The sequence below is a fragment of the Pithys albifrons genome, chromosome 5, assembly GCF_047495875.1.
Source record: "Pithys albifrons albifrons isolate INPA30051 chromosome 5, PitAlb_v1, whole genome shotgun sequence".
Lineage (NCBI taxonomy): Eukaryota > Metazoa > Chordata > Aves > Passeriformes > Thamnophilidae > Pithys > Pithys albifrons.
The window spans coordinates 45,263,226-45,291,163 of NC_092462.1; the positions used below are offsets into that span (position 1 = coordinate 45,263,226).

General features: G+C 34.2%; 1 protein-coding gene across 8 annotated transcripts in view; it reads right to left on the reverse strand.

Annotated features, from left to right (window-relative positions):
- The window catches only part of MICU3 (mitochondrial calcium uptake family member 3), a 52,531-nt gene that overhangs the window by 7,956 nt on the left and 16,637 nt on the right, over positions 1 to 27,938 (reverse strand). Inside the window, exons 3-15 of one of the 8 annotated variants that reach the window (XM_071556422.1) lie at positions 27,687 to 27,718; positions 26,858 to 26,936; positions 23,266 to 23,313; positions 21,902 to 21,984; positions 18,198 to 18,269; positions 16,939 to 16,977; positions 14,534 to 14,629; positions 14,149 to 14,211; positions 9,489 to 9,589; positions 7,977 to 8,148; positions 4,592 to 4,700; positions 3,483 to 3,640; positions 461 to 535 (exon numbers count right to left, since the gene is read on the reverse strand). In XM_071556422.1, coding sequence (XP_071412523.1) covers positions 467 to 535; positions 3,483 to 3,640; positions 4,592 to 4,700; positions 7,977 to 8,148; positions 9,489 to 9,589; positions 14,149 to 14,211; positions 14,534 to 14,629; positions 16,939 to 16,977; positions 18,198 to 18,269; positions 21,902 to 21,984; positions 23,266 to 23,313; positions 26,858 to 26,936; positions 27,687 to 27,718 — 1,121 coding nt within the window. In that variant the 3' untranslated portion in view covers positions 461 to 466. The remainder of the gene's footprint in view (positions 1 to 460; positions 536 to 3,482; positions 3,641 to 4,591; positions 4,701 to 7,976; positions 8,149 to 9,488; positions 9,590 to 14,148; positions 14,212 to 14,533; positions 14,630 to 16,938; positions 16,978 to 18,197; positions 18,270 to 21,901; positions 21,985 to 23,265; positions 23,314 to 26,857; positions 26,937 to 27,686; positions 27,719 to 27,938) is intronic. The other 7 variants (XM_071556420.1, XM_071556424.1, XM_071556421.1 and 4 more) reach the window with 7 other exon arrangements.

Consider the following 27,938-nt stretch of genomic DNA (forward strand, 5'->3'; position numbering starts at 1 on the left):
TGGCATAGCATTAATCAAGCCAAAATGATTGTTGCTTTCAAAAGTCTAACAGTATAAATTGAAGTAGGTCAAATTACAAATAGAAAATCTGCCTCTACAATCTTCAGTGGTAAAATACTTATTAGCTATAGGTACCTGAGAAATTACTTGAAAAGAAGGTAACAGGACAGACAGAAAACAGCAACAGAAATTATGAAAGAATACTTTTCCTAATTTTGAACACAGTACAAAATCGCAGCTGGCTTACAAAACAGTGAGAGTGTGAATCAGTCATTATCAACTTCAGAATAAAATTCTATTGCTTCACTCAAAAATATGTGATGCTTTGAGTTACCACATTGCTTGCAGTCAAGACAACCTATTCCTGAGTTTTTGAACAGGGAACAAAGCAGTGACAGCTAAACATTCAGGCATTCCTGCAAGCATGCCAGCACACTCAGACTGGGTGGCTAACACATACCGTCATTTATCTGCTATAGAGTTCCTTCCTCACGCAGGATTTGAAAGTAGTGTACCTCTGTATAGGTTTGTAGCCCTGTGGAGCAGAAGATGGAGAAGTGCGCAGATGCAGACAACATGTGAAGGCAGCCAGAGGTAAGCATAAGACAACAGTATCATGAAAATACAAAAAAAAATGGCTTTAAGTGACAAATAGCTAGGAGATACAGTACAGTATGTGTTAGGTAGTCATTAAGTTCCAAGTCTTTCAGTTTATTAAAAATGTAGTTTATAAAGGAAAGGGAATCTTTGTATATATTTTTAAATTAAAAAACAGAAAGAATTATTTTAACTAAATATTAAAAAAAATAAAGCTTTTCATGTCTACACACTTTATGGCAGTACTTGGACTGACCACGTGATGGCAGCTTAACACACAAGTTTGTTTCAAACTACTAAAATCAAAACAAGGTTTCAGGTTATGCTACTAAATTGCAGAAAGAGAGAAATGTCTTTCACTGAACTCTTTAAGACATTTACTTTTCAAAAAATGTATCTAAATTTTATGTTAAAATGAATTTTTATTATGTTCCTATAAGAGGTAGTACTTGATCCTCCTCAAGTTTGTAAGTTCATGTCTAAGCTTTTAAATAGAAGAAAACTGGTAGGTTCTGACTGATGTTTCAGAACTCTATTTTCATTGGACTCAATTTTCATTGGATTCTTTGCTCTTTAGTATTTTTGCTTTAGTCTGACTATATAACCAAAAAAATGCCCTTTTCTAAAATACATGGTCCTAATACCAAACTCTATTATGCATTCAAGATTCTGGGCAAACATTTAGTAAAACAACTTTTAAAAATGTTGAATTGCTAAATGTAAGACGTTAACTGTAAAATCACACTTCAACTCATAGGCCTAGCTGAAACTATTATTTTTGAATGTTTTCAGAGTGATAATCAGACACTACATTGATTTGAGCAGACAATAATTGTGGGATACTTAACATTAAAATCGGGCATTTATATTTCATAAACAGGTTCAGATTTATCAAGGCAAAGATTTCTATGTTGCTACAAAATATTGCATAAGCAGAAGTTGTTATGATCTTTCTTCTGTATAATGGAACTGACTGAATCTTCATACGGATGCAAAACACCATTGTTGACAAAGAAAAGGTTAGTGATCCGTTAGTTTTGATTTAGCACAAGACAACATTTGAGCCCTCTACATAGTAGGAGCAAGAGAGCAAACTCTTACTTGTTCTGGACATGTTAAACACTGTGTAACTTTTAATGTACAAAACCAGGAAGCAATTAATGACACCTACCAATTTGTTCTGGGAAGAAGGTTCTTATTTTTCCTACTTTTCATTCTAAACCAAAACTGGAGTGAGTGGGGGGTGTTTATTAAACTGAAAAGGCAAATATCTGCAGAATTTTTACTGCTACCCACTCCTCGAAAAATCAGGTTAGTGGGACACTTGTGAAAACTTTCTGGAAATTGTAATTCCTCAGTTTGGTACTGTAATTGGCTTAGAATACTACTGATTAGTGAAGAGAATGCATTTAACATAATTATAGAACCAAATCATGATCATCTCCTATGCAATCCAGGAGATATCTAGTGTCTAATTAAAATTAGACATATAATTTATGAAAGACTGTTATTATTCTGAATGTCCCAGCTATTCTTTATAGTTCTTTCACAATACACAGGAATATTTTATAGTAGTCTAGGCAAAAGAAAGATAAATACATAAGACTGAACAGTGCTTGATGATATAGATTCTTAAGGATTATACGTGATTTCTGTCATGCATTTTGTGAAATAGAAACACATAATACAAGAACTAAGCAGACTGTTTTCTGGTTAAATTAACACACACTGCACATTTACAATTAGTAAACAGTTAAAACATATAGCCAAACATCTTGAAACGATTATGAAACAATCATCATTCCCACACCATAATAAAAAGGAACTGAGGACCAACAAGGAAATAAGTTTTTTATGAATGTAGTGGTTGTTATCCACATTTTATGTTTGATCATACTAGTACAGAAATCACAAGTAAACTATTAAACTCAACACCATTTAACAGAAAGTTTTAATGTTATATTTAGGAAGCTAACTAAAAAAGTATTAAAGAACAATACACTGAAATGTGAATTTAGGAATCATAATACTTGTTTAAACTTTATAAACATAATACTGTTTAAGATTTATGTCTAAGTGATAAGGTTGTCACCATTTTAGGTTTAGTTGAAAATGTTGACAAACTATCATAGGAAAAAAAACATTTTTGTTGAACATACTCTAATTAAATTTTTTTCTGCTATTACAAAATTCCCCTGCACTACACAGAACCTGACGATGGCAGCAAGGCCTACACATTGACCTAAAAGGCAAAGCATGATTTACAACTTGCTCCCTATGAAAATTTTCTGCAAGTAATTTCCTGCCCTCTAGCTTAGTTTAATTGAATGTTTTATATACAGGGTTTAATTACCAAAAGTAACTCTGAACTAGAATACAACATTGTTCAGCATCACTTCATTGAGTCTTTGTTTGAAAAGTAAAACTATCTTCTGCTGTAACTCTTTCCAACTGTGATTATCAACACTTGGTACTATGTATGTTTTTGAAGAGCCACTGTTTGACCTTTAACTAAACTGCCTGAGCCTGAGAGAGACAAATTCTCTTTTCTCTGCAAGTAACCCAGACATAATTGCTACCCTTGTTAAAATTCCTAATGCTAATCCATTAATCACACAACACAGAAAAAATGACAGTATGCAGAGGAATTCTCGTCTCCTGTTTGGTTTGATAAAGGTACATTATGTCCTCTATGTATTGCTTTCTGATCAAGAAAATCAGGAATTTAAGAAGGATTTTATCTTATAGACTACTTCAGTATTTCTATAAAACATGTATCTTTAAACACATGCACTGTTGGTTTGAAACGCACAGGTGCTACAGATGCTAAAGCAGCAGTAAGCAGTAAAGTCAACTAAGATAACTATAAAAATTAGGATCCTTACCCTAAACCCTCGATTGAGTCTGTCTTTCATAATACCGATAAATTCTTTATAACTCAGCTGGTCATCTCTGTCGACATCAAAAATCTTGAACACTGTGTTCACCAAATGCGGTGAAAGCTTCACACCTGTGGCTACATACACAGCACGTTTGAATTCATCTGCATAAGGAGAACACCAGAAAAAAATTATAACACCTTGAATTTAATGGTTCTTTGTGGACAACATACTATGAAATACAATAAACTCTTGAGTTCTCACAATTAGACACTCAAAAAATAAGAAAATGTGAAAATCAGGATTGAATTTTACAGTTCTAAAGCGAGTGACTCTCAACTGATACAAAATTACACTGCTTAACTGCTATCAACTATTTTACACAAAAGATTATAGTTAATTTACTACACTATGTGCAATAACAAAATTAGACGATCATATTATAATTAAACCTATGTCACATATATGGCATTTAATTATTTGACACAAAACAGAACCCAAGGAATAGAGCACAGAGAAAGTGATATAATCCTTCGATAAGGACACCTGAGGTAGGACTATGCTGATGTTACTGTGTCAAGCCCATGAAGAGGCTACAGGAGGAGAGCAGCAAATCTGACCACTTCACATATTGTTCACCTTGCACTCCCCACGCACCACAACTGTTTTATTTAGGATTTTAGTCAATACATACATGCCTAGTTCTTTTAGCACCTACTTACTGAGTTGTTGGGAAATCTGTCTAATCTCTCTTTGGACCTTCTGACACTGTTTCCTTTTACAAACTTTGTAGAAGGCCAGATTCCAGATGCTCACTGTGTAAAGAAATGCTTTTGTTTGCTTTAATCTGATCTCTTACCGACGTCATCAAGTGCCTCAACTCTTCTATTGTAGGATTTGATGAACAGCAATTCTACATTTAGCTGATCCACCACTTATATGACTTTGCAAAATATATCTTAAGATATGACCGAGCCTTCTCCTCTCAAAGTTGGAGCCCTACCCTTTTTAGCCTTTTACTGGAGATGTTAAAACTACAAACTAGGGACTAAAACATTTTTGTCAACAGTTCTATATTGTTATTAAAACATTTTTATAAAAATATAAATACTTACCTTGACCTATGGAACGACTTGCAAAATTATACATTTGCATTGCAATTGTAAAGTCTTCCAGATTATTCAAGAATTGGAAAAATGATCTAAATTCATCAAATGTGATACCCTAAAAAAGAGAAGAACGAAATGCACCATAAGAATTGTCAATAGTAGGAGCAACTGAATAAACAAACTTTGCAGTTATATATGTCTACTTCATTTAAGAACAGATATTACACCCATTGAAAAAAAAGAGATTTGTAGGAAAAGTCAATGAAGTAAAGAAGTGGAGTCTCTTGAGGAATCCAAGACACTTTCCTCTTGGGAACTGCAATGGACAGCAATTATCACCAAAGCAGTTGAAAATACTGTTCCATTGCTAAAGGCAATTTTTAAGAATCCCAGGATTATTACAATATGACGGTCAAAAATGAGAATAAAAATTCTAGGTTTGTATGAATATTGGAGTATGTTTATTACTGAAAATCTGCAAATGACTATTATATATGTGTGTGTTCACATAAATACACTTAATGAATTCATAAATACGTGTTATGATCTACCTTAAGCCTGTACTATAAGGTGAAATTTTTACATATCCAGATTTAAACATCTAAGTCTCTTCAGCTGATGCTCCAAGAATCCAGCACTGCAGGGTTTGTCCAGCTTTTTAAAAAATCTTTTGCAGACCAGACTTCAACATATCTTCTGTGAAAGTTTAGCTGAAAACGTTGTTACAAGAGCTTACTTTATCTTCTTTCCCTATGAGATTTGTTCTGCTCTTCTCTCATCTCTGCTACAAATCCAAAGACCTGATAAACTATCTCTAAATCAATTTTGAAAGAGACCTTAAATTGAGACCTTGAATTAAGCCAGGACCATTGCCTATATCTGATTCTCCTTGGTCTCAATCATTCTAAACATGAGATGGCATTCTTTGTCAAACCTTGATCTCCCTGGACTCCTTCAACTGTAATTTCTGGCTATTTTTCTGTTTGCTTTTATCCTGTTTAAGTACTTGTCTCTGAAAATAAACCTGAAGACAATAGAAAGACCTGTGAGACTTTCTGTTCAAACTAAAATATTTTTACCTATGTCTCTCCTCAAATACATACATAGTCATTATGGTACACAAGTTTTCTTGCTTATACCCTTACAATACCCAACCTGATCCTGATGGTGGGGGAGGGAGTGAGTGGCTGTGTGGGGCTTGGTTTCTGGCAGGTGTTAAACCATGACAAAAAAGAAGCTAACTTTTTAATTAATATGGAGAGATTATATATTACCAGAGGAAGGAAAACTCACATTAACACACGCATGCTGCTAAAAATGCGTAGACTTTCTTATGGAGCTGACATCTATAGTAATTCAAGATGCCACCTCAAATGAATCACTGCTTGGCATCTAGTTAGTAAAAGGAAGAAAACATCCTGTGACCAGGCAACATGCCAGGTGAATATTTTAATGTGACTACAATATGGCAAATGATCATCATGTTGCTTTAGGGGCTTCTTCTTACAGGGCTATGAAAGATTAATATCACTAACTGTGAGAGGAGATGCCTATTACTTTGCAAACTCAACTAATTTTTCTTCTAAATGGAATCCTCTGGTTAGTGTTACTATTGCAGCATATCAATGTAATAAAACAGCACATTTTATAATTTTCAAATTATAATGTTATTACAAGTGTAAAAAAGTGCAAACATATGAACAATGGCAATAAAGGCAAAATCCCATTCTCAAAAGCCTATGGCCAGCATGAGAGACGTCACAGGGATTCACTTTTCCCACTGTACTGACAGCACATTTACAAAGCCAGTGATATAAAGCAGCAACGTCTTGTTTCACTTAATGGAGGTACAGCATATGATATACAGATATATGGCACTGGTCCTGTGCCAGGATATTCCCAGAATGCAAACCTGTGCTTAAGCAAGCCTGTGACTGAGTGACAGCTTTCTACATGGAAGTTTTCCTTAACCAATGGTCCCACCAGAGGACGTGAGGAAACTACTATGGAATACTTGCTATCAAAACAGTGACATTGGCGGACTTTGAGATGAACTTCCAGCAATACCTCTTTGTGTTCAAAAGAATGTGTTTGTACTTATATTTATCTAGCTTCACCTTTGCCATTCAAAGTATTTCTCTATACCTAAAACTGTCATTATTTTTCAGTCTCCCAAGTGACACATATCGTTGCTATTCAAGCCCCAAAGTGAGTGGGACCTCTTTTTCAGATTTCCATCTCAGAAGCATGCAGAAAGAGCTTTATAGCAGCTCTGTTGCAGTATCGTGGCTCTGAATACTACATTTTATGGTAGTTAGAACTGAGTGCCTCAACCAGAAATTCAGAAAGGGTCACTGAGCAGGAACTGAGACCAATTTTACCACTTCATCTTACATTTAATCCAGTCAAAAGAGAAAACACTGCTTCCCCCCTTTCACTCCCCAGCTGTATTTATCTCTCAGTGGCCCTAACTGCTGTACAATCACCAGAAGAATCAGATAGTCCAGATATCTGAACAGAAAACTGTTGATTTTTGGAGTGTGCTTCTGTCAGGTCAGTTGACTGATCTTACTGTGAAGGCTGAAATTACAATGTCATGTCTCAAATTAAAAATCAAAAAAAACCCTGTCCAAACTGATTTATTACTTTTCTTTGTGAGCTCTGCTGTCAATGCTATTAAACATATAGCTATTGAAAGTTAGATTTCTAGAACAGATGGGTCTGATCTCCTTCTGAAAATGCAAACGGAAGAAGTATACCCAAAACAGCTCTTATATGAAGGGCTACTCTTAATATTATCCTATTGGTTATTACTGATTCATAATTGCCACTACATTTCTCTCTGATACACTTCTGATAATGTATTTGTTTGTAAACAAATGAAGGACTATCTATCTCAGGTCCTTTACTGTTTATATTATCATTTCTGTCCCTTCAGTCATTAATATAAACCATATACCCACTAATAATTATATACATGTAATCCATTATTAAGATTATAAAACAAGATAAAAGGTGTCAATGTTATTTCTGAAGAGGCGCTTCTCCAGTGGCAATGCAAAAGAGAAGCAGTAAGGGAAAAAAGCGTTTTTTAAATACTTCTTTGCTAGAAAATTGTTCTTTATAAAGTCTGTGGTTTTTACTATTTAAATTTATTTTTATGTAAGCTTTAAAAATATTACTTGCTAAATCCTATGGAACAAAATTCCACGCTATTTACTCTTCTGCTTTTTATTCAGCAAGTAATCTAAAGGACAAGACAAAGCTTATGACCAGAATAAAAATCTGGTGCTAAGTAAATCAGTGACAGAATCTCACTCAGTCCAACAAGGCTATGTTTTCATCTTAATGACACTGGGACTGCATGCCGTGGCCCACTGCTAACAATTACCTTCTCTTCAGGAATACTGCAGCGCATATTTTCCAGGTAACTTGATGTATTCTCCACATTTGTATACCTCAAAAGAATATGGGCAAAGTCTTCCTCACTGATGGTGTTCATTCCATTAGAGTAGGAAAGGAATTCTATCTCTAGAACCTCAGTTTGTAGGTTATCCATAAATCTGAAGCACAAACATAAACATGAAGGAATAGTCATATTTTACATTTCTGCTGTTCATGTTCTTAAAAGACTGGTAGAATATGAGCCACAAATTAGTTCTTTTGCAGCACTGACAGTAAATCACTTCTCTATGTTGACGTATTTTCTAACACAACAATCTTAACACAATGATGTAACATGGTAGTAAGGATTAAAATTAGTTAATACTTACATTTCCAAATTAATTCTAGTTTTTATTTGCCTGATTTTCTTCTTCAGTGGGTCACTGATCTTTATTTGTATATGCTAAACTCAAAATTCCATCACGGTAGTAAATTAATTCCCAACATTTATTCCCAATGTAGTTACTTACAGCTTGCAATTTAACCTAACCTTTGTCTTTTTAACAAGCCAAGTATGATAAGCTCTTCCAGCTTTTCAATTTAACCTTTTAATACTTTACTATTCTTGTTATATTTCTACAAACTCTTCTTAATGTAACAACATATTTAGTATATTCTGGACACCAAAACTGGATACCAAGTATAAAATCAGCTATGTACAAAAAGTAAACAAAACTTCCCTGATTCTGTCTGATGTCCTAGTCTCACAACCGGGGTGAAATTAGCTCCCTAGTCACAGTAGCGCACTGGGAGTTCACATTAATCTGATTGTCAAACACAACCTCTAATATTTTAACTAGGTGCCTTTTGAAAATTTACCTTCTTTTGTGCTTCCTGTTTTGAACTCCCATCACAATTTCACGTGACGATAGAGTTTTTATATTATGTGAAATACTGGATACTTTTCATGACTTTTCATGGAGTATTTACTGAAGAAGCAACAGCCAAACACTGCATCTATTTAAATTATAAGAAGCATATAGTTTTATGGTTTTGTTTTTATGGCATTCTCTCAGTATTTTTTAATTTTTTTAAAATTCTTAAATTCTAATTTTACTGGCATAATAACTGAGTCAATAGCTTCCACTGTGTTTTCACTTTTACCCAAACGAGTTTGATCTAAGGTGCCTGCATGATATCTTCAGAAAATCCTTGCATAACCAAGAAAAAAAGTTCCTAAATACCAATAAGAACAGGGCTGTCGTATTAACCCCTCTACCTCAAACTAACTATGCACACAAGTGCTAATAAAACTTGCAAGCGCAGCAGCATTAGAAGAGGACTTTTTATTGCTGGGCCACTTATTGTTTTGTTTTGCTCTTTTTATATGTAACACACACAAAGGAAATGTAAACCTCATCAACATGCCTGCATAAGACATATATACAGTAATATAATAAACATTTAATTAGAATAATGCAAGTATTTTTTACAAGGAATTAACAATGTTGAGACTCACCTATAGAAATCTTCAAAGTTCAGTTCAGCTTTTCCTTTCTTGCCAAAAAAGTGTACAAGCAGTGTAGTATCTGACAGTGAACTTGAAATATCATCTGCACGCTTAGATATTAGAATAAAAAGAATTAAAGACCATCATGGGATCATATACAGAAGTATAATATAAGAGTGCTTATCATTACAACAGATCTTTCTATTGAAAGAGTTTGCATTTTATGTTCACTTTCCTAAAAAGATTTTAGTATTGAAATCCATTACATTAACTTTGCCATGCAATTTTCACAAAAAAAGTGGCATTAGTTGTTAATTGCATTTAGTAGAAAACACTTAATGCAACAAAATAGTATATAATAGAAGCTGAAATGAAGTGGGGGGAAAGGATGAAAAATAAAACCAGAAACTCAAAAGACAAAAAAAAAAAATCTGTCAGTTGAGGTAAACCATAAACGTAACTCCCTTTGTACAAAATCTCCTTTCCTTTCTACTATGCAACTACGAAGAAATTAAAGGACATTACTTCATACACTCATTATTTTATATTTCAAAATTAAGTATGGGATTGTGTTTCAAACCCACTCACATCAATTAGGTATACTTTTTATTACAGTTTTAGTGCCTAAACATATTTAAAAAAACAGAATCATAAGATATTTTGAAATAATGCAGTAATATTTTGACTCATTGTCTTAAGAATATTTCTCATCTACGGAGTACATGATTTCTGCACAGGACAGAGATCTCTGAATGTGTATTAATACTTTTTCCTTAATAAATAACAAAAAACTTTGAAGGCCAGAATTAGAATATAAAGCCAATTAATTTTGACCATTTGTAATATCAAGAGTTGTAAACAGGAATACAAACAGAAGTAACTATCATCTGTGTATAGTGGTTGCATAGCATTCCACTTTCTCCTACATACTCATTGCCCTCTTGTGGTGTCTACATGCATTGATTTTACTTCTACAAAGAAATTCTTCATTTACTGAAGACCTAAAAGAATAATTCAGTAATAAAAGGCTCTTAAATAAGTCACAGTATTCCAACATGGCAGTGTCCTGTCCTGCCATTAATGTGCATCTGCCAACATCTGAAATATAAAACTTCATGTATTTAGTCTCCTTACTGTGTCTGCTTAGGGAGAATCTTCTGTCTGAGCTCTTATTTTTCTTACAAAGACAAGATCTTATGAAAAGCAAAGTGTGGGAGACAGTAGTCTCTGCTCTTCCTAAGCAAGCTACCACCCACGAGGACCTTTGTGTGCTGATTCCTATGCTACAGTACAAAACAGAATGCACAGTACAGGTACCTAGTAAGTATTTGGGAGATGTAACAGTACTAATTTATCACCATACTGATAAATGATAAATGGATGGGATTTAACCTAAGTATAGAAAACTGTTTGTAGAGCTCTATTAAGATATATATGTATAAACCTGCAAGCTGCATTCAGAGTCTTGTAAGTCTGACTTTATTTCATAACTGAAGAGGCTATGAATTTATAAGATCAAGAAACTCCAAAGTGAAGAAACCGGGAAAGAATTTTGAACAATACTTCAACATCACAAAAAAAAACATTTTATGATGTACCAAGAAAAACCATGAACCACAAAAAACCACAAACCATGAAAAAACATTTCATACTACATTCTCTGAAATATACTATATTAATTTCAAATTTAAATACTAGTTTATAAAAAATGCCAAATGCAATATCCATTAAGAGTATTTATGCATCAACAACAAGGGAAAACACAAGGCAGTAACAACACAAACCCTTTCCTTTCAACATCCAAGATCTAAAGAAACGAGAGAGACTCTTCTGTTCTTTAGTATAATCAGTTTAGGATTCTCAAGATAGTATTTCATGTACCCTACCTTCCTCTTTATTCTCATATTCTTCTCCAGGGAGAAATAAGATGACATAGTGCATGCATACAGAGGTAGACAGATATTTCATGCCCTTCAATTAAGACAGCTCTGCTCTTCAAGTCAGCAAACTAATTCAGAAAAGTAATCACTATTTGTCTTTTAATATTGTTATCCTCCACTACCGGACACAATATACTGAAATGGAGATACCCTGATTTTTTATGTCTTTTAAGCAATTAAATCCCTAAGCACATTCAAACAACTTCCCTCAAGTACACCTAAGAGATATCAAATGTGAATTACAGCCTTTCATCTTGCAAAAACATTTCAAAACCTTAGACTTAGGTTGCATTCGGCCATATCTAAAGAACCATTTTAAAAAAATACAATCTGTAAGACTTTTCACAATTCCCATTTGGTTGGCCCCACTAAATGAAAAAACCCCAAACAAAAACCTCACTCCAGAAATTCAACCCACTATGCTTCTTTGTAGAATTGCAGGCAGCTGAAAACTACTCCTGTGCTCCTTCTGCATTAATAGCATTAAATAAATTCTCCTTCTTATGCAGCAAGGATAAAACCAAAAGCCTTAATTATTTAAAGCTATTACATACTGTTCATGATAAAAAAAAATTTAGATCAGTGAAAATTAAATGACCACACGTTTCCATGTACGCAAATCTGAGCATCAGTTTTGATCAAATGTATTTTGTGGTCATTTAAATGAAAATAAAATCCTGCTGCCTTCTCTTTCCCTTTACACAAACTGCGATACAAATACAGGTAAAGAGACAAACAGAAGACAAGTGTTTCAATCACATTATTGGCTTGCTGCATAACGGCAACATCTTTTCCTCTTGAATTCCTAACCTATAGTGCATTAAATCTATTTATTCTATATTCTGCAAAATTAATTTCAAGCTCAAGATTAAAAAGGATTGACTAAAACTAGGTAACATTTATGAGCATTGATTCCACTTGTAGCAACATATTCTAATAATTAAGTATGCATATAATTAAATAAGAGCTTTCTTACTGCAACTTCTTGATCTTTCAATAGTGCTAAATAACTGATTTCCAATTTCATTTATTAATTTAGGAATAAGCACAAAACCTGAATTCAGTGGTAAGTGGCATATTCCAACATGATGGTGTAGTTACTGAACTAGTAAAAGCAGAAACAGTATCGCATGTTGTCCTAAAAAGAAACAAGAGGTGATAACTTTTCTCCTCAAAGAGACCTTTTCAAATTGATTCCCACAGCAAGAAACCTTATTTACTCTCCATTTCCACTTACACATAGCCTTCTCAAAAGCCTATGAAACAACACAGACTCCAGTGTCACCTAGCTTTACACCACTTTAGTACTACAAATACCTATAGTATTATTCAGATGCAAGAGTACCTGGAAAAGATAAGAATACGGATGAAAGTCAGTTGACACAAACTTAAACCAAGCAAGATAAACATAACTATGGTGAGAAGTAGGAAATTGTCAGTGGAGCAAATGCAGAACGTGATTTTTCTTCATAAAATGGTTTACAAATAGGCAGACAGGCTTTTTATACAGTTTACAGAGAATTTAAACTGATGCTGAGCACAGCTGCTGTTAAGTTTCAATTACAGTGTAGTTACAGATATTAGTCTGAGAACATCAGATATTAAAAAACCTCTCTCTTCAAATTAAATGTGTATAGAGATTACCAAACTTAAGTCCATCTACACTTGGGACTGAATTAATGCCAGCTAACTGTAACTGAGAGTTCATTCAGAGAACTCAATGCCTCAACCTTCCTAAACAGTCAATTAAAGGAGCAGCGTTCTCTCCCTTCTGTGTCCCTCAGCTGACTAGACAAGAGCATTGATATTCTGGCCTTTAAAAACTGGTGGAATAAATAAGGACTAATAACTGGACTAATAGTTCAGGACCTCATTAACATAAAAGCAAGAAAAGAGAGGCTGGGTATACTGTTTTATTGCAAGAGTGCTATTTATGTGTTATGACACTGGATATTGCTATAAATACTCTTATAAAACTCAATTATGTAAACTACATTTTGGTTTTTTTAAGGGTAAATGAATCCAAGCTGAAAGAAATACAGAAAAGGCCTATTTGATACTTGAGAAATGTAGGTTCTACCTTAAGAGAAAAATAAAATACCTTATTTTTTTTGGCCTATGATGATTAAAACTGAGGGCTATGACTGCATTTATAAACACAACTGTGAGTAAGAAGATTAACACTAAAGAAGAAATTAAGGAACAAAAGACTGCTATAAAAGGACCACCAATAAATTTAGCCTAGAAATTAGAAATAAGTCCACTGAAGTCCTCAGGTTATTCAAGAGCTTCTGCAGAGGAACACCAGGGACAAAACACTAATTACTTTTAATATGAAGCACACATTGCTTACGAACCAAAGGAAAAGACTGTTTTACTCTGGAGTGTGTTTCAGTTCCTTGTTATTTTCTCATTATGATCCTGCCTAGGAAACATAGGACTTTGAGACCAGAGTCAGTGGAGAGTTGCTGTATCTCCTTTAATGCCACACAACCAGGAGAGCAATCACTCTCACTGCATGGGGTACAGAAAAGCCTAAATGATCTAATTTTATGACCCTCTGAAATTACCAATACAAATAAATGACTTAATTATCTGGAAGCAGATCATGAAACATTAATTATTAGAATTTAAAGCACTATGGAAATTAATTTGACAGCTCAGTGACATTTCTAGACATCCATAATGATTGTGTAATATTAACACAGACTGACTAATGTTTTGGTTACCTTAAAACATTCCTGCCTTTCTCCAATACTTAAAAAAACTCTTGCATGATAGGCTCTGATAACCTACATAAAAAGCACAATAAGGACATAAAGATACCATCACTATGAGTGTTAAAAAATGCTTCTTATTCTGAGGATTGAAGAGGACTTGATCTTCCAACTCTTTCGAAAGGTAACTTTGCTTTTTCTTGGAAAATCACAACTTCCAATTATCACACTGCATGGAACCAAATGCATTTCATCTGAGAACCTTCAGGGTTTTTCTTAAAAAAAAGTAATTAAAAGGAAGAGAAGAAATAAGATGCACAAAACAGGAAAATAATCAGAACAGAAATAAATAAAATAGCAGTCTGTTTATGGACCAGAGACAGAGGTTGTCTTATACCTCTGCAAGGTCCGAAAAGAGTGCTTGGCTTGTGCTACGTCTCAAAGTATCCCAGTAGCTTCTGGGGACAAGGTCCTCTCCTTCTGTTTTAAGAACCTGCAGTTTCAAGAAGTACAGTTGTTTGAAAAACAAAGAATGACAGAAAAACCACTTAGAAACTTTAAAATATTTTCCAACAGATCTTCAAAAGCATGGCTTGGTTCTCTTGCTTCTGAAGAGAAACGTCAACCCAGTTACATCACACTTTATAAATTAAAGGAGCACTGGTTGTTTACAGCTATTTGCTTATTACTCTTGGTTGTGCCAAAAGTATCACCAGACTCCACTTTCCCAAATAAAACAGAGAAAGCAAAAAGTGAAAATATTTATTAGAAATACATGTGAAAATGCCCATAAGTGTTCTGCTAGGTTTTTTTCTAACAATTCTGTTTTTCCAAAATTTAGTAATTTATATACCTAGAAATTCATTTTGTCATTGGTCAAAATATAAATATCACCATACAAGTAGTTATATAAAATTAATTTCATCCAATAATCAGGATTGCATCCTGGCACCAATAAAGCAAGGCAAAAAAACAAGCCTAACAAGTTCAACTTCAACTGTAACATACTTATCAGGAAAACACTATGCACATCTGATGATCAAACTTACCTTGTCATGTGAATGAACAACACCTCATTCTTCCACACATACAATTCTGTAATTATCTATTTTAACTAATCACTGAATTTGTTCTCTTATTGGAGATTTACTTTAGTCAATGGAATTAGTACTTCTGGGTGTGTTATTTTCATTACATGCATCTCACCATGATCATCATGTTCTGGTTGGCATTTGGCCAGTGAAAGCTCTCATGCAGTACATGCTGAAGCAGTCTTAGACACAAATGCAGTATGCACCAGAACATGGCTGGAAGGAATTTTCAAATGAAAATACTAAAACATTTATTTAACCCATTTAAAACATCACTCTATGCTTTCTATGGCCTACAGACCTGAACGCTTTTCAAAAAATTAGAACTATTTTGTAAGACAAAGTGAGGAGAATGGCCCAACACAACACGTTGGACTTTCCCAGAACTTTAGGATTCCATCTCCTTGGTCCTGAGTATCTGAAAAGGCTGCTACACTTCTTGTTTCAGTAGGAGAAATAGAACCCTAAATAATACTGGGTTTTGAGGGTGGGCAATTTATTGGATACTGTGAATTCCTATACACCCGAGTTTCCTTTGCATGGAGATCTCCATTCAGATAGTAGGAGGGAAAAAAAATACGGAGAGCTCCTGGGCATCATCTTGATAAAGGCTTTGGACATGGCTGGAGTCTAGAAGGAGATTTTTTTTTACTTAGAGCTGAAAAATTTCTAAATTACTAATGCCTAACTGGGTTGATTTCAGTTTGAAATAGCGGCAGCACAGGAATATGGTAACGGCTGTACAGCGTGTTTCACTGCTCTAATGCCTGATCTGAAATCCACTGAATCATAAGGCCTTACATATTCTACCACATTTTTCTCACAGCACTTTTTTCTCCCTTGAACCTTTCAATGCAACAGACTTTGTTTCTGCATATTGTTTAAAGTGTACGTGCCAACTTCACAGGAAATGAAACTGTGCATACCTGTGAGTGATTGTAAAAAGAAACAAATTTTAAAACTGGAATTTCACTAGTCATCTAATTCTCATAGATTCCATCCCGTCACTTTGAATGTCACAATAATCATACCAAAACAAAATTAATTCTTCCATTTAAACATCAAATCAATCTTTTTTTTAAAATCAGTTTTGCTTCTGCCATGATCCAAAAATTCATCAGGTCATGATGAAGACATTAAAACACCTAGATCTCTCTCTTGCTGATTCTCTCTTCCACCTCTCAGAAATGGCTGAAGTTTACTGTCAGCTACATAATACAGGGGCTTTCTGTAAAATCCTATTCTAGTTCAGCACTGAAAGTTCTTATGTATTTGTTCTGTAAGTGAAGCACAAAAATAGGAAGGTTCCCTTTTTGGGGTTACAAAGAGGTGAAGGATTCATTTGACTAATTATTACTTCACATTATACACAAGGAAACAAGACAGAGCTGAACCAAATGACTCATGCAGAATGACTTAATTTACACACATTAATTAAAAACAAGTCTATGATTTATTAAAATCTATTTTGTACTCTCCCTTAAAATATTTTTTCCTTCATATATAAATAAAGACAGAAACCTTTCCTCCTGGTAGGCTTGCATGTTCAGTGCATGCAATGAGCATGCACAGTCTTTTATCCCTCATGTTTTTGCAGATTAGCAGAAGGAATTTACTTCATGAAAAAGATAAATATAGTAAATTTTCTTATAGCATATTATTTCATCTCACTGGTGAAGACTGCATTATTGAAAAGAATTAGAGTACATACACTGTTAGTAGAAGTATGATATCCATAAAGTTGAAGGCGCTGACATACACCAAAAATGGGCCAAGCCACGTGTCACATGTCAGAATGAAGACAAAGGAAGGGAGGGAAAAAAAGACAACAGAATAGGTTAAGACAAGCAAATCTTTATATATTACTAGTCTTTTTGTTTGTGTGTTTTCAAAATGACAGAGAAGGAAAAATGGTTTATTTTCAATCTCATTCTTAATATTTTCAAAAGAACAGAATAGATTTGTAGAGAATACTCTAAGGAGAAATGTGACATTTTGCGAACTTTATGTTTTCCAAAAGCTCTTTCTTTGCGTGTAAGTTTCCTCTGTTCAAAATAAACAGAGTGTGAGAGATTCAATAACTGACCCAGAGTTTTGAAAAGCTGAACTGGATAGGTGTCTCTGGATGGGAAGAAATAAATCTTTTTATGATCAGCGAAGGTTTAAAAAGCTCTTTGTCAAAATGTTTCTTATAGGAAAGAATTTTTTCATAAATATGCAAATTGCAAAGGAATGTATTTTTTTCTGCTGTGGGCTTAAGAGATTTGTGCCTGATTTTTACTTCTCCAACAATAAAATAAATACCTTCTACTGTTCCCATCCTTCAGAAAAAACACCACAGACTCATTTATTTCTGACTTACTTTTTTTATGCCCATAAGAAATGCAAATTTGACATCATGTGAGTACCCAATATTCCATATAAATCTATTCAGATTAATAGATACAACTGAAAATATTTTGGTCATAAGTATTATTTATTAAAGGATTAAACTTGAATATAAAATCTAAGTTCACTTGTAACATTTCATAATCTATTTTAAAACTACTATATTGATAACAAGCATCAGGGCCAGTACACCTACATAAAGAGCTTTAGTTAGTTATGACAGCAAGAGTCTTGGTCTTGCCACTGAGATCTCTTACTGTTATAGACAGTAACACTGGGTCAGTACTGTTCACTTTTCCCTAGATTTACAGACTCCAAATGGAATCAATGCTACTGTCATAACAAGTCATAACCATACTTAAACACTATTTTTTCTTTTCTTTTTCTATATTTTTTATTACTCAGTATCTGCAGTTTAGGCTAAATATGTTTTTTTACACATAAGGTTATGCATATTCTTCTAACAATATGAATTTAGTGTTTAAAAGAGAATTGATTAGTCAAATATATACACACGCACTTTTATCCTACATTGAAGAAAACAAACCAATGACCAGATGCAACTATTCTGACTTTACTTACCAGCATTGCACGTTTTGCTTCATCTCCCCGTTTTTCTCTCTTCTCGTTTTTTTTCCTGAAGATCTCTTGGAGCTAAAAACCAAGTCATTTTGTACATATTTAGTGTTCAGGCTATTTCACATGCATAACAATGTTTCATCATGGGGATCACTACAATCAGTATTAAAATGTAGCTCTTTACTAACATATCAGGGTGCCAAAGATGCTTTATTGCTCATAGTCATGCCTTCATGTTCTGTGACTTAAACCATCCCACAGAAAGGAAAAGGGAAATTTTTTTTCCACAAAGTAAGGCTAACAATTCTACTTGGAAACAAAATACTAAAAACACCCTATTTAGCCAATCTGACCTATATAAAAATGCGGAGTTCCATCCTTTTTCACCAGCTCAAGACATATCCTTTCTTCTTGGGTACTAATTAGTACTTGTGTGGTTATGTACACAGCTGGATCAATCTTTTTTTTTTCATATTGTTAGTTTCCAGCCTGATCTGTTCTTAACTCCTGCTGGCACAAAGGAGGGATAAAAACACCTGGTGGGGGTGAAACATTCCCCTTCAGCAGCAACAGACTCAAATAGAGTAGTAACTCAAGAACAATTTATCGTACCTTTTTTTAAAGCCTGTTCAAAGAATACCTTCAGGTCTTGTAAAATACCACATTCACAAATTATCTCAACATTAAGACATGACTCCTGAGAAAACTTCGGATACAAGATTTCAGACATACAGATTGCCCAGAGGATGTGACATAGGTTAGAAGGGACAAGCATCCCCTGACTTAAGCAACCAAAGAGGGATTTCATATCATCTGACATCATCAAGAAGTGTCACGAAGTATAAAAAGAGAGGGAGGTGGAGCTTCTGCCTCTTTTGGGGAGAGACCTCAGACCCGCCAAGATAAGGCCTTGCCACCATCCCCGCTGTGTTATCTAGGGAGGTGAACAGTTTCTTGTTAATTTTTCTCCTCTCTTGCTGGGAGTTTTCTCTGGAAGAGTTTTTGAGAGGTTTTGACGGGTTTGGGTGGTTGGAATCTGTATTATTTGGCTGGGTGGCTTGGTAGCTATTGTGGTTAGTCTGGTTTTCTTTCTTCACATCTGTATGTATATATATTATATCATATTCTGTTTTTAATTGTCATTCTTTTGTATAATATAAGAAGTTTGCTACTTCGGGTTTGGGGTTTTTTTTCTCTCCCTCCTTTTTCTTTGGCTGGAGGGGACCCTTTCTCTCTGTGTTGGGCATTTGGCATTCTGCCAGCTCAACCCAAGACAAGGGGATCAGCAAGATTTACTGCAGGGTTATGACAATATTGAAACAAAAGAATACAGTGTTTAGCTATTAAGTATAAAACACATTTATAAAAAACATTTTATGAATTACCAAAATTGACTAAAGTGTTCTGGAATGTCCTATAATCCAAATACAGACCAGAATATTTTGTGTGTCACTACACCTTTTTTTGAGTATGGATCAATTTATAGATCTTGGTACATTTTTTCTAATTTTTGGCAAAGCTACAGGCATAAATTACTGTAACTTATGCTGACAAGGAGAGTCATGATAGGACATTTAGCTGGATGGCCTAGAGTATTACACAGTTTACAACCCACAACTGAAAGAAAAGTTAAATAAAGAGAAATAAGTAGAAAGAAAATCCCTTGTGAAAACTGAAGGGACAAGCCATCAAGCAGGAGTAAAGAGTGGCAGTAATTGAAAAACCAAGAAAGACAGGTATAAAGCAATGCATCCTTGGATGTATTTCCCCCGCCACAGAGGCAAAGGGAGTAGGATTCTGTTGCATAACTCATTAAAGCACTTGCTAAACTTCTGGAAATGGCTCTTTTGTTCAGAAAAGGTGCTATAGGATACCAGTGAGTGAAAAAGTGAATGCAAAAAGGGTCTAGGAGTACTTTCATAGCAACATTGTTTGAAACAGGGTAAGGGATTGACTGCTGAAGGCAGCAATAATAGGATCTCCTGTAACAAGGCAACACAATCCCCTTTCCTGACCTCACCCCTATCACATCAGCAAAGAGGAACACACAAACACCATGGAATTAGTTTACCAAAAATACTGAAGCTGTTATCAGAAAAGTTAAGTATTTTTCAACCCTTCGCTACATGTAAATAATCTCCTCAAGAATCACACAACACGTGATCCCTAAACAAAGCTCTTCAAAGTATCTTTAATGGTGAAACTGAATAGTACGAACTATACTTCCAATTTTGTGACAGCTGCCTGTCATCAGTGGATAAATATTTTCCAAATGCTGGACAGACCTCAAATGGCATCTTTTAAACAGTCTCCTGCCTCTATGCACACAGGATATGATGCATCATATTCAAGCAAGATGAAGCAAATGCCAAATATATGTTCTGGGGTCAGCTCTATCACAGCTGCAGCTGATTCAATTTCTATTGTCATATTTGCTTTTATTTACACAAACATTATCTATCTACCCACCTATTTTAGTCTTTTTCACTTCAGATCTAACATTCTGACTTACACGTCTTCAAGAAATTCTTAAGTGTCACTGATACCCTAATGAAGCAGTGACGCTCAGGTTTAATGTACACAAATTTGTTAAATATAACCATAGGAGGACAGTACATTTAAGGTTTGAACATTCTCCCTTGTTTTTATACACCAAGACTCCTAAAAGAAAAAGAATTAGGAGAATATTTTGCCAGGGACTGTGACAGAGAATAAAAATATATAGCAGGATGTGGACTATAAAAGCATAGTTAGAAAGATGCGATATCCATAGTTAAATGTTGTCCTTGCTCCCCACTTTATATGCTTATTTTATTCCATTTTTAGCATCAGTTTCTGAAAGACAAAGCCTCCTGTATTTTTACCCATTTAGCTGTTGTGATGGAAGCCATTTTTATAAAAAAAATAAGTTGTCACCCTCTTTCACTACATTCTGTTTTATTAAATCATTAAAAGCATTGGGTTTTTTTTCTATTTTCCCTTTTGCTAATTAATCCAAGGTTTGCTATAATCTGTGTAAAGCTCTGGTTTGAAAAATACTTTAATTCAAATTTTTAGTGTAACCAAAGTTTGGATGCAACAAAACTACTACCAAGTTCTAGATGTCCTGTCAACTGTTCTGAAGCACAAGGAAATTACTCAGCTCAAAGTCAATTCTGCTATCAGATATATTCTCCTTAAAAGAAGTACCTGAACCCCAGCTTAGCAAATTGGTTTAGCATATGGATTTCATGGACTGAACTAGATATATATACAGTATGATTTATTCAATTACAAATCTTGTCCAAAACAGGTGATAGTGTCACATTATGCCAGTCGGTATTTTCAGGTGACTTGCAATTATTAGCAGAACGAATGACAAAGTCAAGTGGTCTCCCAGGAAAAGATTCTTTTCCCTTCAGCATTATAGCATTGAAATAACTCTGCTGACAACTGGCACAGTTATATTACTTAAACTATAAATGAATGTAGTAGCAATTAAAAAGATACAGAATAAAGAATGGAATTAAGCTTCAAAAATCATTATATATAACACATCCATGCACTGTAAGAAGGAGCTACTATTTTCAATTTATATTATAATAACCCTTTATATTAAATAAGGCAGATAAACAATGGCACTCAGTGAAGAACATCTTGTATTCTCATGACTATTGATACCATCACATTAGTTTCAAGATTACTTCAAAGCCTGAAAATATACGTACCACTAAGAATTCCTTTTTATCCACCATCTCATTGCCATCAGTATCAAACATGTTGAAAGCAATTCTAAACCCTGCATGTGGCTCTGCCAAAAAAAAACCAAAATCCATTCAGTTATTTATTTGCTTGGAAAGAAAGCAAATATAAAACTAAGAAATTATTCAGCATTCATTTATAAAAGCCATACCCTGAACTAATTTAAATAAATACATTTGTGTATGTAGTAAATGCAAACTGTAACATCTGTAAAACAGTATTACTTGTGCTATGCCAACAGAAGGCATGCTCATAACAGTAGAAAAAGAACACAAAATATCCAAGAATAATATCTCACAGTAATGGCTGGTTAGGTAATTAAGAGTGTTCATAGCAGAGTCCATGTTAAAAAACACTGACTTGCAGAAAATAAACTTTACATGAAAAAACAGTATTCCAAAAGACACCTTAAAAGATTTTGCAAACAAGTTACAGGATGCAACTTCTGTTCAAAATAAATGCTCTGTTTAAATATAACCAGCATTTTCTTGTTTACATTGAAATTTGAGATCAGGTTAGAATTTTAAATTATTTCTGAAACATGAGGACTTTGAAGGCACCTGTAACTGAACCTTTAGGTAACATTTTGGTGATGCGCAGTGATATACAATATAGACGGATTATGGCCATAAGTAAACCCAGATAACAAAGAAATAATGGAAAAAATATCCATTGATCCAGGAGTTGGAGACAGGAAAAGTTCGGGTCAAGTTCCTGTTCTGATTCAAAACAGGAACCCAGATCATGTCTGAAAAAAACTCAGTAATGAATCCAGTAGAAATGGTTTAATTACATACAAAACTCTGTTCCTTCCCAAAAAACACCTCTTAAAATACCAAAATAAATTGTGTATCAGGCTCTATTTAGTCGAACTGTAAGTTATTCTAACTCTAAAGTTTTATGGGTGATACAAGGATAATTATTTAATTTTGTTAGTGTTTTCAAACATAATTGTCTTGTTGTTACCCATTTTGCACTAATAGGTGAAACAAACTAGGAATAATGGGTATCCTTCTCCCTATACTCAGTGCCCCTTATGAACACCAGCAAATTTAGCTAGAAGTTTTGTAGGAACGTCAAATAAGAAAATAAATTTAAGCTCTTAACTAGGCTTTAGCTGAAGAGTATGACTTGGCTTCCTCAACATTTAAACACAACAGAAGATTCCAGTAGGATAAAAGATGTTCAAATGGACATAGAGATATATGATGTTGTTTTATCCATATTGGGATATGCAGGGAGGGGAAGAATATTTTAACATACAACAAACAATTTAGAGCTAAGAAATTTGTAAGAAATCTTTTGGTGTTTGTTTTCTAAAAATACTTACTTGTTAAAATACATAAGAGGAATAAATATTCCGTGTAAGATATCACACCTGCAGATAAAAAATGAAAGTTATGCTACATTAGTTTCACCTTGTCTTCACGTCCTAAACTTGAAACCATTAAATCTACGTATAAGGAGAATTTTTTTACATCTGCATACGTATATTCATACTTGTGTGCATATAACTGTATTCAACCCTGTAAATGAATTACCTGTCTAAAATATTGATCTAGAGTGTGGGGCTTTTTGTTTGGGTTTATTTTTTAGTATTTTAGGGGAGGAATACGTTAAATATGGCAAATAAACAACAACAGTTGGTGCAGAATGGCTCATTTAACAGAAGCTGGCTAGATTCTTAAAAACTAATATAAATGATTTATTCAATTTTCTTTCCAAAACCTCCACCGATAAGTCATGACAACACTCTGACAGTATGAAAACTCTTACTTTGAGAACATTAATAGTGCTCGCTCCTGATACATCCCGTTTGTATACAGCTCTTGACTTTAATATGTGCTTTGTACACGCATGTTGTATATTAACTGAAAACTTGGTCCCATGTTACTTGGAAAGCACAGATTTGGGCTTTTAAGTCGAACTTTGTATGCACCTTTCCAGAATAATCACCTAAAATTTGTATTAACTCATAGTAAATAAACGCAATTTGTTAATTACTTTTAAAGCCTGTTAAAGACATTCGTACTCTCTCTTCTTTTACATTCAGAAGACCTGTAAGGAATATATTCTTTAAGGAATATATAGGCTTTTCATCTGTTTCAAGATGTCAAAAGGAAATCACATTGTGGAATGGCACTTCCTTTTCTCTCCAGAAGTGACTAAGGCAAAATTTCAGTTAGACCTGAAGCCAATACCCAAATAGTATGTCTGGTACAATAAGCTGTACTTGTGATTTTCTAACTCTGAACTAAGGGGTAGAGAGACAACTTTTCAAAATGCCCATAGTGGCAACAAAGAGAAGTGTCTTACAGTTCAGTCAGAACTGAAAACAATGATTTGCAGCAACCCCAAAAGCCCTGAGCTCCAGTGATCTTTGAGGCTGAACTAGGAAAACTTACTCCTTATTTCTAACAAATTGATGTTGTCTGCCCTCCAAAACCAAAATTGTTAAGTCAGTCCACAATATCAGACTATTTAAAAAGAGAAGAAAAAACCCTATTTATATGACTGAGAATAAAGATGCCTATCAGCTGGGATTTTCAAAAGTTGCTGGCTGTCTTGATTTCAGTCCAAATCAGGTGCAGAAGTTTTTCCAAAAACAGCCACATCTTTAGATGTTTAAATATCCTTTAAAATCTGACTTAACTGAGTATTGACAAACTATGCAAACAGTCATCTGAAATTTTTTTGCACTGAAAACCTTGTACGATTAAAACTCAAAACATTGTATCATTCATGTGGATTTCAGTCCCATCATACTTCATTTCCCATCTTTTGATCCATGAGCAAATTTAAGTCTTCAGAACCACTTCAGAAGACTCCTACTGCTAGTAGATCTAGTTAGGAAAGTTACCAGGTATTCTACCTACTACTTTCCTCAATTTACATATAGCTCCACACCGAAGATTAGCAAAGATTAAATGAAGGCATTTAAGTAACACATGCTCTATGCTTTATCTTCTTGATTTTAGAGCAGCTTGCAGAAATTGGTTTTCAAAGGCCTTCTTGAATCTCTTTGGACAAGCAGCTATCAAGAAACCTGATACCTTGAAAGGTTCTCATACAGTGATGTAAAACATTCTTTAATGGCCAGCATATAAATGTAAATATGTATTTTTGGTTTTTTGATGACACCTTCTTTGTTGTAAAACAGAGGAAGAAAGTGCAATTGTCAAGTAGTCCATCACAGTATGAAGAGAGCAACATAAAAGGCCTTGAAAGCATTCTTTCTCCTTTTGTTTGTACTGGTACATTGTAGCTCCAGACAGATAGTTCTGGTTGATTGCTCTGAGTGTTACGGGAGAGAGGCTCTGAAATGATTGAAGGGAAGCAAACCTTACTCTAAGCACAGAAAGGAGGGCACTCAAGGGCAAAACACAATAAAACTTAAGGACAAGGGGCATAAATCTATGTGGCTCATCTGAATTAAATAATCCATGGCAAAATAAATGTCCACAGGCTTTTGCTACTTGCTTCATATGTGCATGTTTTAAATAAAATGAGTAAAGCAATAAAGAAATAAATAAAGACTAAATTAGAATTAAGGAGACCTGAACTCTTCCCTTTCCTTTCACCAGCTTGCTGAACGACATTATCAGCCCCAAGACCCATCTCGTTTTTCTACATTATGTACAAAACTGGACAACAGAACTCACTTTTTCATAAAGCATGCTGAAAAGACACCTAACTGCTAAAGTTTATTACTAATTATACCAGTTTATTACAAGAGTTTTGAGTTTTTCTGATTCCATCAACTTCTGCAGAACTTCTCTGGCAGAAAACTGGAGTAAGATACTGTTGACTCAAGACTGTACATGTTGCAGATATTTCATTACAGACTTGAAAAGCAACATTCAGACTTTTCAAAAAACTGGTAACGTATTGATTTAACAGATTCTAAGGCTGGTTTTTTATGTAATTAATATTTCAAAAGTCAGCTGTTCTGCCTATACAGAAAGAGGCCTAGAGCAAAGAAATACATGGAAATACAGTGCAAGTATGTGCCAATTTCTGTCTCTGGAGTTCTGGCTGCAGACTCTGGGAAAAAAAGGGAGTGCCTCCATCCACTAGAGATTCAAGCCCGGGATCCTTCTCTGAGAGCAGGTCCATACTACTTAGACCTTTAATAAACCTGAGCTGTGTTTGATTGGAATTTTGTTGCTGGCATGCTTATTTTTAAAATCCATGAAGTGTATTTTATAGCAAGCACTTGCAGCTGCTTTTAAAAATGTTTCAAACGCTCCACCAAACCTGTGACATTCTAAATATAACAAAAGAAATATGTGGATTATTTATCATAAATAGTTTTTGTATGTCTGTACAAACCATCATTGTTTTTTTCCCCACTATGTTTTTTAGCTTTGCAGTGAAAGAGCTTATTAAGAAAGAAAAAAAAAACAAAACCAGGAGACCAGGAATGACTCCTGGCCCTTCATTTAGCAATAGTGCGAGTTTTAAAAGCTATCAAAGCCCACATCTGCAGAATTTAAAGGGATATATATAATTTCTGAAACTGTATCTCTGTGTTGTGTACAAAATGCTTATTCAGTGATATAAAATACCATTATTGTCTTGAGAAATAATCACATCATCAAACCTACTAATAAAAGTAAAGAGATACTATGTCTTTATTAGAATATTCTGTCTGTAGATCATTCATTGCAACAAACTGAACCTGAAATATTCAGCATCAGTTTAACAAGCTCTAGGACACCAATTCACCTAAAGATGCTGCAAGATGGCATCATTAAAACACTGTAGAGACTAAAGGGAACATTGTAAAATGTAGAAAGCAAGAACAAATACTTTTTATCTTTTTGAAAATGTGATTCAGATGAAGGTACAACATCACTTCAAACACAACAAAAATAATATGGTGATAATTTGGTTCAGGAAAATACATATTCATCAATTACCTTTCTCATTAAGATTACGAAAAAGTTTGGATGATCCTTTCCAAACTGGTGGCGTCTCCATAAGTATCTGATTCAGTTCCTAAAAAATAATATTTAAAAAATATAAAAGCATATAGTTCAATATTTAATGAAGTAGTTAACAGATTATAATTAAATTCTAGGAATATAAAAGACAACTGCCAGCAAATCTACCAGTTAATTTAACTCCACTTACCATAACCATTTTGAAAGCACTCAAGCACTCTAAAAATTTTGCACACACAAGTACTGCAAGTATTACTCCATGAATGCAATGTAGTTGTAGCTGAAATTACTCACCACTGATCAGATTCCCTGAAGCCAAGGATAAGTTTCCCTGGATTTCAGTACAATTTTCATACAAAATCCAAGCAACTGTTCTTTTCAAACACTCAACCTTAGCTAAAGCAAAGTTCACTCATGAATATGAATGTATTTTACTTAAAATACAGGGAAACAGAGTCCCTCTGCAGTTATACAAACATGAAAAAAAAGTAAGAGGCACTTAAACACTACAAAAAGTGAGAGAGTGGCATAAGTATTTCAGGCAGTTTTGGATACACCTGTTACACCAAGACACTAAGAAATGCAGTCAGATATGAGGAAGAAACTGCCAGAGGCTTGAGAAAAGTCAGTAAATCCAATGTAACATGCAACAGCTCCTAAAGTATCTTTGAAATTTTGGATTCAGCTGACTCTGAAGTGACAAAAATGAAGAAATTAAACTCTCTTGTGACTCTGTATCTGTATCACGAATGAAAGTAATGATCAAAATGTATGTTTGCATGAAAACACAGGAATTAATGCCCACCTGCTTTGAGAGGGATCGCCACTTTTTAGCACCTACAACAAAAGACAAAGTTATGAGTGCACAGAATTCAGTTATGCCAACGTGGTGTCATAAAAATCAGACTGCATTATACTGTGTTTTCTAGACAAAGAGGAAGTATTTTTCTTACTTCATGAGTATAACCTTCAACCTGGTTCCAAAAAAATTCTCTTTATGTTATTAAAAAAACCAAAAATAGCTTAATACGTATCTGAAGTACTAACTTTAAAGAAA